This window comes from Sardina pilchardus, chromosome 8 (genome assembly GCF_963854185.1).
Source record: "Sardina pilchardus chromosome 8, fSarPil1.1, whole genome shotgun sequence".
Taxonomy (NCBI): domain Eukaryota; kingdom Metazoa; phylum Chordata; class Actinopteri; order Clupeiformes; family Clupeidae; genus Sardina; species Sardina pilchardus.
The window spans coordinates 1979628-1989627 of record NC_085001.1 but is presented as its reverse complement, the minus strand read 5'-3'; the positions used below and the strand labels follow the sequence as shown (position 1 = coordinate 1989627).

The 10000-nt window shown below is 48.1% G+C and overlaps 2 protein-coding genes across 3 annotated transcripts in view; both read right to left on the bottom strand.

The window, feature by feature from the left end:
• phf19 (PHD finger protein 19) overlaps positions 1 to 7707 on the bottom strand; it is a 28016-nt gene extending 20309 nt beyond the window's left edge. For both annotated transcript variants that reach the window (XM_062542301.1, XM_062542302.1), the window contains exons 1-6: positions 7519 to 7707; positions 5657 to 5943; positions 2419 to 2500; positions 2192 to 2287; positions 1328 to 1419; positions 630 to 778 (exon numbers count right to left, since the gene is read on the bottom strand). In XM_062542301.1, coding sequence (XP_062398285.1) covers positions 630 to 778; positions 1328 to 1419; positions 2192 to 2287; positions 2419 to 2500; positions 5657 to 5830 — 593 coding nt within the window. In that variant the 5' untranslated portion in view covers positions 5831 to 5943; positions 7519 to 7707. The remainder of the gene's footprint in view (positions 1 to 629; positions 779 to 1327; positions 1420 to 2191; positions 2288 to 2418; positions 2501 to 5656; positions 5944 to 7518) is intronic.
• Positions 7708 to 8215: 508 nt separating this feature from the next.
• Positions 8216 to 10000, bottom strand: part of traf1 (TNF receptor-associated factor 1) — a 20716-nt gene continuing 18931 nt past the window's right edge. Inside the window, exon 10 of the mRNA XM_062542300.1 lies at positions 8216 to 9263. Coding sequence (XP_062398284.1) covers positions 9045 to 9263 — 219 coding nt within the window. The 3' untranslated portion in view covers positions 8216 to 9044. The remainder of the gene's footprint in view (positions 9264 to 10000) is intronic.

Sequence of the window (10000 nt, the reverse complement as noted above, 5' to 3'; positions counted from 1 at the left end):
ACTGTAGAATGGCGTGAGTGACTGAGGGATGAGAACCGCGAACACATGTTTCAAAATAAAAGCGTGTTTGTTTATAGCCGCACACTTTCCCCTTGGGATCCGCCATAGTCTCTACCGAAATTAATGGAATTAGACCTCTGTGATAAGACCTTGTAAATTATCTGTGGCTCTGTAGCTCTGTAGTGTGTGTGTGTGTGTGTGTGTGTGTGTGTGTGTGCAACTCACTCTCCAGGTCCTCCACAGTAGTAGTAGCACTAGCACTGCTGGTGGAGTACTGTATGTGTGTGTGTGTGTGTGTGTGTGTGTGTGTGTGTGTGTGTGTGTGTGTGTATAACTCACTCTCCAGGCCCTTCACAGTAGCAGTAACACTGCTGGTGGTTGGTGCGGTGTGTGTGTGTGTGTGTGTGTGTGTGTGTGTGTGTGTGTGTGTGTGTATAACTCACTCTCCAGGCCCCCCACAGTAGTAGTAGCACTGCTGGTGGAGTACTGTGTGTGTGTGTGTGTGTGTGTGTGTGTGTGTGTGTGTGTGTGTGTGTGTGTGTGTGAGAGAGTGTGTGTGTGTGTGTGTGTGTGTGTGTGTGTGTGTGTGTGTGTGTGTGTGTGTGTGTGTGTGTGTGTGTATAACTCACTCTCCAGGCCCTCCACAGTAGCAGTAGCACTGCTGGTGGTTGGTCCGGTGCAGGGAGTCCCACTCCAGCTCGTCTGGGTTGTAGGCCAGCACCTGCTTCATGGCCTGCAGTGCTCTGGCTATGGGCCCCTTCTTCAGAGCGCCCCCTTTCTGTGGGGAGGACAACAGCAACACGCTCACACATCAACTACTGGACCACTAGCAGAGCCAATCCACCATCACACACACACACACACACACACACACACACACACACACACAATCAACTACTAGACCACTAGCAGAACCAATCCACCAGATTACACACACACACACACACTACTTAAACACACACACATATCAACTACTAGACCACTAACAGAGCCAATCAGATCTCTCGCACAGGCATCTCCAGGGTACATCAACCAATGGAATCTGTGTGTTGTGCTGTCTGGACACAACAATTGTATGTGCCATTTTAAAAGATGGCAGATCCCTTGATTATTGTGATAGGTGTATGTGTGTACATCCGTGTGTGAGAGCGTGTGTGTGTGTGTGTGTGTGTGTCTGTGTGTGTGCGTATATGTGTGTGCGTGTGTACATATGTGTGTGTGTGTGCATGTGTAGGTGTGTGTGTGTGTCTGTGTACATATGTGTGTGTGTGCATGTGTAGGTGTGTGTGTGTGTGTGTGTGTGTGTGTGTGTGTGTGTGCTCCTCACCCTCACGGCCAGGGCGAAGATGCACTTCCTGCAGAACCAGGGGGAGTCTGTAGAACTTTCTACGGGGGGCAGGTGGCACTGCTGGTGGTAACCTAGGAGACGGGGGTTACACAGGACCATCACTGACCGAAGAGATGTGTGTGTGTGTGTGTGTGTGTGTGTGTGTGTGTGTGTGTGTTTCTCTTTCCCACTGGAGCTCCATTACAGTGAGAGCAGAAGAGGGATCACAGAACAATACACAATCACTTACCTCCTTTAAATGGGTGTGTTGCCATTTGCCCTCCAGGTCTGTCTGTCTATCTGTGTGTGTGTATGTGTGTGTGTGTGTGTGTGTGTGTGTGTGTGTGTGTGTGTGTGTGTGTGCAGGGATTAAAAGCATTAAAGTCATCTGACTGAAAATGTGTTCTATGGGCTGTTCTTCTGGGGCACTGTGTGTGTGGGGGGGGGGTTAACCTGCACTTTCAGACTGTAGCACTGTGCTGGAGCTGAAGTGACTGGGTCTCATCACAATACATGTGTGTCCATGTAGTGTGTGTGTGTGTGTCCAAGTAGTATGTGTGTGTGTCCATGTAGTGTGTGTGTGTCCATGTAGTGTGTGTGTGTGTGTCCATGTAGTGTGGGTGTGTGTGTGTGTGTGTGCGCGCATGTAGTGTGTGTGTGTGTGTGTGTCCATGTAGTGTGTGTGTGTGTGTCCATGTATTGTGTGTGTGGGTCCATGTAGAGTGTGTGTGTGTGTGTGTGTGTCCATGTAAAGTGTGTGTGGGTCTATGGGTCTATGCAGTGTGTGTGTGTGTGTGTGTGTGTGTGTGTGTGTGTGTGTGTGTGTGTGTGTGTGTGTGAGTGTGTGTGTGTGTGTGTACTCACCTATTCCACATTTGCCGCAGATGAGAATGGCGTTCCCCAGGTCAGATACCATCTCCGAGCACACAGAACACTTGGGTTCCTCACCAGGTACTCCAGCTGGAGAACACACACACACACACACACACACACACACATACATATGAATCAGACAATGCTAGCACAATCATCCTGCCATACTCATCCTAGTACACTAAAATGCATTTCTCCTCCAGTCTCTCAGAACTCACCATGCTGGATGTCTTTCCACAGGACCCAGAACTTAGAGTTGTCCTCGAACGTAACAAAGCAGCTCTGTTTTGGGGGACTGACCTGGAACACAAACAAACAAACAACCACATTACAAACACGGACATCAGAGACAGCCAATCACAACACAGGGATACCAGAAATATCCAATCAGAAGACAGGGACACTAGGGACAACCAATCAGAACTGGACATGAGGCTGATCCAACCAGGACTGTGGTACCGTAGAGCACAGTGGAGACACACGGACCAATCGGAACCCAGCATATGGGACACGGAGAGTGTGTTCACCAATCAGAAACAGATTATCGTCTACCAATCAGAACACAGAATATTAGAGACACAAAGAAAGTGTTCACCAATCAGAACGCAGCATATCAGAGACACAAAGACTGTGTTCACCAATTAGAACGCAGAATATTAGAGACACAGAGAGTGTGTTCACTTGAAACACACACACGAGAGACATCAAATCCCACCAATCAGAACACAGACTATTAGAGACACCAAACCAGAAGAGGAGATCAGAAACATCCAATCGCAACAGAGGGACATCAGAGACAACCAATGAGATCAGATGGACACTGGAGACACCCAATCAGATGAGGACTTCCTGCTGCATGGCCGAAAGCACTCTGGGTCAACTTTGTGTGTGTGTGTGTGTGTGTGGTAGTGTACACCCCTTACCAGAATGGAGTATTAGTCATCACTAGAACATATGTTCAGCACTACAAACGGTCACTCTCCTCACATTCACACACACACGTGTGTGTACACACACACAAACACATACACACGCAGTTCTGAGGAAGTCATGTACCGAGTCAGCTAGAGCAAAAGACTAGCATGTTCTACGGCCTCTCACACACACTTGGAGTTCAAACAGGCCAGCAGAAGCCAAGCAGTCCACCATGTTCCCACTCACTGGTGACTCGTCACAAAAGCATGGTGTAACAGGGCAGGGTGGAGTGTGTGTGTGTGTGTGTGTGTGTGTGTGTGTGTGTGTGTGAATAACGGGGCAGGGGGGGACGCCTGCCATGCTGTCTGCAGGCCAGTGTCAAGCACACACACTCACACACACACACACACACACACACACACACACACACACACACAGTATACACACAGAGTACACACACACACACACACACACACACACCTCTCATGGAGAACAACCAGACACGCTCGCACACACACACAAACACACACACACACACACAGAAAAACAACTTCCAACCAAAGCTCTTCCACCTGCGCCCCCACCTGGAGATGTAGAGTCAGTGCATGTTCAGGGCACAGGACACACACACACACACACACACAAACACACACACACACACACACAGTAGAGTCAGTGCATGGTCAGGGCACAGGACACACACACACACACACACACACACAGCAGAGTCAGTGCATGGTCAGGGCACAGGACACACACACACACACACACACACACACACACACAGCAGAGTCAGTGCATGGTCAGGGCACAGGACACACACACACACACACACACACACACACACACACAGTAGAGTCGGTGCACGGTCAGGACACACACACACGCTGTGTAACATGCAAAAGGGAATATGAATGTCCACTACCACATCGCCCGTCCATCCCTAACGTCTATCTACTGTTACTGTGAGTTGTGACGGAGGGTCCAGGTGCGCCCACTCACCTGCTGTATCTTGACCAGGTAGCACACACACACTCACACACACACACACACACACACACACAAACACACACACACACACACACACAGACTCACCCGCTGTATCTTGCCCAGGTAGTAGAGTCCGTCGCTCCAGCAGCACAGGACGTACTGGCCCACGGTGAGACTGGCCTCCAGCTCACACACACACACACACACACACACACACACACACACACACACACACACACACACACACACACACAGACTCACCCGCTGTATCTTGCCCAGGTAGTAGAGTCCGTCGCTCCAGCAGCACAGGACGTACTGGCCCACGGTGAGACTGGCCTCCAGCTCACACACACACACACACACACACACACACACACACACACACACACACACAGACTCACCCGCTGTATCTTGCCCAGGTAGTAGAGTCCGTCGCTCCAGCAGCACAGGACGTACTGGCCCACGGTGAGACTGGCCTCCAGCTCACACACACACACACACACACACACACACACACACACACACACACACAGACTCACCCGCTGTATCTTGCCCAGGTAGTAGAGTCCGTCGCTCCAGCAGCACAGGACGTACTGGCCCACGGTGAGACTGGCCTCCAGCTCACACACACACACACACACACACACACTCACACACACACTCACCCGCTGTATCTTGCCCAGGTAGTAGAGTCCGTCGCTCCAGCAGCACAGGACGTACTGGCCCACGGTGAGACTGGCCTCCAGCTCACACACACACACACACACACACACACACACACACACACACACACACACACACACACACACACAGACTCACCCGCTGTATCTTGCCCAGGTAGTAGAGTCCGTCGCTCCAGCAGCACAGGACGTACTGGCCCACGGTGAGACTGGCCTCCAGCTCACACACACACACACACACACACACACACACACACACACACACACACACACACACACACACACACACAGACTCACCCGCTGTATCTTGCCCAGGTAGTAGAGTCCGTCGCTCCAGCAGCACAGGACGTACTGGCCCACGGTGAGACTGGCCTCCAGCTCACACACACACACACACACACACACACACACACACACACACACAGACTCACCCGCTGTATCTTGCCCAGGTAGTAGAGTCTGTCGCTCCAGCAGCACAGGACGTACTGGCCCACGGTGAGACTGGCCTCCAGCTCACACACACACACACACACACACACACACACACACACACACACACACACACACAGACTCACCCGCTGTATCTTGCCCAGGTAGTAGAGTCCGTCGCTCCAGCAGCACAGGACGTACTGGCCCACGGTGAGACTGGCCTCCAGCTCACACACACACACACACACACACACACACACACACACACACACACACACACACACACACACTCACCCGCTGTATCTTGCCCAGGTAGTAGAGTCCGTCGCTCCAGCAGCACAGGACGTACTGGCCCACGGTGAGACTGGCCTCCAGCTCACACACACACACACACACACACACACACACACACACACACACACACACACACACACACACTCACCCGCTGTATCTTGCCCAGGTAGTAGAGTCCGTCGCTCCAGCAGCACAGGACGTATTGGCCCACGGTGAGACTGGCCTCCAGCTCGCTCATGCTGCGCTCCCGCTTGGCCACCAGCCGCTTAGGCTCCACCCCCTCCGCCGACAGGTACTCGTCTCTGTAGGCCGACTCCAGCATGCTCGCCGCTCACGCTCAAGCACACACACACGCACGCACACACACACTCACGCACACACGCACACACACGCACACACACACGCACTCACTCAATCACTCACTCAAGCACACACCTGTGGGAATACACACATTCTCACACACACACACCCACACACACACGCATGCACGCAGACACACACGCACACGCACACACACACAGGTGTACACACAGGTTTGAGCATTCACAAACACACATGCATGCACACATTCAGATTCACGCACACACAAACACACAGAGAGAGAGATAGACACACACACACACTTAGTATTTAGAACTCAACAGGAGCATGTCAGGCCAAATCCACAACAAATTATTTTTTTCTGCATTACATTGACAGCACAAGAGTTCAGCTCCATTTCAGAATCAATACACAGTCACAGGCCAACATGACAGCTATAATGCAGACAGATCTCAGAGCACTACAGAAAGTCCCCATCATTTTGATAAGGAGGAGCTGTCACAGACCACAACCCTGCTCAAACCAATGCGCTCTCCGCTGATTCATATCTCGAAACTTGGTGAGCTGTCGAGAACAGATCAGGTGAAGCGCACTGGCGGAGTGATACATCTTCACTCTCAGAACAGTAGTGAGAACCGGCAAGGATCACTCAGAATGTCCTATTTTTTGTGACTTCACCAGGGGACTGTCGGTTGAGTCAGTTGCACCACGATATGACTGATAGCACAACTAATGCAGGCTGGGGCAGAGCCGAGCAGGGCGATGCGTGAGGAAGAAACGCCCAGAAGTCTCGGCGGAGTCCCAATAGAAGGTCACTTTCGGACCGTTATATTACACACTGAGCGTTATTTATAACGAGTCTTGTTGGCTGGTGCGAATTTATACCATGAAAGGTCGATATGCGCGCTTGGTTTGTAGTGGAAGTCGGGACAGTGGAAAGTTGCTCACTGTCTGTGGCCCCGCCCACACATATTTGCTACGTCCTGCTTTGAATCGCTGAACTGAAGGGAGACGAGCGATTCAAACTACGCTACTACTACGCGTTCAATTCAACAAGTGCAAGCCCTATGAGTCAGCATTGAAACTAGCGCCCAAACTATTCATACTTTGGCCCGTTTAACTACGTACAACATTACAGAACACAGTTTACGCTGATGGACATCACTAAGCTATCGCGCTAACATTACTGTATAATATGCAGTGGTCCTTGCTGCTTTGGTGCCGTTGCAATGCTCTTGCTATTTTGTCTGTAAGTGTTATGTCCAATCTACTTAGGCATTTCTTTCTTATGGCGTTTCTGCAGCATATCATTCATCAATCAAAGCGTACTACAAACTGGCGGTCAGAGTGTGCCTTCTAAACTGTATCTTACCATGCGTGAGCTCTGCAAACAGAGACGTTACTAGTTCAGCAACGCACTGCATCGGGTAGCTTTGCTCATCTAGCGCCAAACCAAGTGTTGTTAGCTGCCCAAGTTGCCAAGTGTAACGTACGAATGATCAGATTTTAAAACAACAAAATGCTGTCAACATTTTAAACTTCATGACTGGTATGACCTCGTTAAAATGGTGATGAAAAACAACTAAGGCAAAAACGGTAACGTAAGTCCAGCACAAATTGGATGAGTTAACTGCTATCATACATTACAGTCGTACCGGGCTCAAAATTAGTTGTCTTGATTTTACTTACCCGTTTGAATGCTCGCCGATGTAAGGGCAATAGTTCACAATACGCATTAATAACTTCAAAAGCACTATAGTCCTGTCGCAAAGTAATACTTTAGCAGCTCACGAGAGTGCAGCGCTTCAGTTCAGACTGTGCAAGTCGCCATTTTTTCACTTTTTCCCGCGAATCATTTACGTTTTGCTTATGTAATTACTATAACAGCAGCATCATACAGGAAGGTCGGGATTTCAAAGTTTGATTCAAATTGTCTCGCTTTCTGTCCAATGACATTGCATGGAAAATCACACAGCAAGTTAGCTTTGGGGGAGAACGCCAATAATTTCGTATTTTCCCTAAAAGGAAAAAAGGAATTTTGAACAGCAGAGCAGGCACACGTCAATAACAGAATAGGCATTCAGTCTGCATAAGTCACAGCACAAGGATAGCCTAATAGGATAGATAGACTAATATAATAATGATGATGATGATGATAGTAATAATAATAATAATAATAATAATAATAATAATAGGCTAACAACAATTATGATAATAATGATAATAATAATAACAATAATAATAATTTACTTTAATGTCATTGTATTTTTGCAAATGTTCCTGGGCTCCTGGCTGGTTTTAACAATGTCTTTACGCAAACTTTGTCACGAATTGACTTATGTGTCTGTTATAGTGGAGGGTGACGAACTTGCAGGACATTTTACAGCACATTCATACAATTTTATTATCATGCTGAGGCTTTGAGCAATTGAATAAATAACACAGAAAATGAAATAGTCAGTACAAAACTTTACATCATACAAAATTGTCCTGATACAAACGTAACATTACAAAATCCTGTAAATCTGTGCTCGGCTAATATGTGGGAAAGAAAGTAAAGGTTCATCAAATCAGAAATCCCCAGCTCCAAGATCGCTCTCAAGATGGCCTGTAACACTCCAACTCACAGTGAAACCATTGAGTATGTCGCCTACAGTAGGCTATGAAACAACAACCTTGACGGCTTTCAGGTGATTTCTGCAGGAATATTCAGAACACTTCTGGATAGCATCATGTTCAAATGAAATGAAGTGAGTCACATCTCAAATTAAAGGGTTGTAGGGGGATTTCAGAGAAATGTAATGTCATTATTTAGTAGCCCCCTGGTATGACTTTTGAACAGATTTGGCCTGTTTTGAACAGGTTTCCCAAAACCTATATGCTTTGACCTACCTATGAACTATAGTAGGCTATTACAAAATTAGTCTTTTTGATCTATGTAAGTGTAACCTATACAAACTATAGTATTACAAAATTGTAGTCTTTTTTTTTTTATTTATGTGACCTATATAAACTATAGCATTACAAAATGAGTCTTCTTGATCTGCTGTGTCCATCTGTCAGAGGTCCATTAGCACAACCAGGCTTTAGGGAAGTACGCTGTTTAGGGCAGTTCTGAGCTCTGGGTTCTGAAGCCTGGGGCGGGTCTGTTCACAAGTCAGTTGTGGTCTGGGTCCGGTCCTGATTCGGGTCAGGAGGAGATTCCAATCCCATCCTTAGGAGGAGGTGTCCACAACGCACTTGATGAAGAGTGTGTTGCCCTTGCAGTAGGCGTATTTGGGCGACGCCAGCTTGCTCAGCGGGCAGAAGCACGGGCAGCCGCTGGCAACGTTCATGTCCGACGTGGGCCGCTTGAAGGACGCCGAGGACAGGTCCGGCCGGAACGCATCCAGAACGTGTTCCCTCTGGTTCTGGTCGATCAGGAAGAATGTGACCTATGGGAACAATTAGTGGATAAGGAAGAAATTAACTAATAACCAAATGATCTAATCAATGAAAAATATTTATGATGCTATCATATTTGTGTTATTAACACATTATTGATGTTAGACTTAATTATTGCCGATACCAGCCAGTAAACCGAGACACTCCTAATCAATGGAGGGACTAATAGAGACACTCCTAATCTCCTAATCTATGGAGGGACTAGAGACACTCCTAATCTATGGAGGGACTAGAGATACTCCTAATCTATGGAGGGACTAGAGACACTCCTAATCTCCTAATCTATGGAGGGACTAGAGACACTCCTAATCTATGGAGGGACTAGAGACACTCCTAATCTCCTAATCTATGGAGGGACTAGAGACACTCCTAATCTCCTAATCTATGGAGGGACTAGAGATACTCCTAATCTATGGAGGGACTAGATACACTCCTAATCTATGGAGGGACTAGAGACACTCCTAATCTCCTAATCTATGGAGGGACTAGAGACACTCCTAATCTCCTAATCTATGGAGGGACTAGAGACACTCCTAATCTATGGAGGGACTAGAGACACTCCTAATCTATGGAGGGACACACATCACACACATCACTCCATGTTCCACACATCACACACATCACACATCACTCCATGTTCCACACAACACACACATCACATATCACACACATCACTCATCACACACATCACTCCACGTTCCACACATCACACACACACACACACACA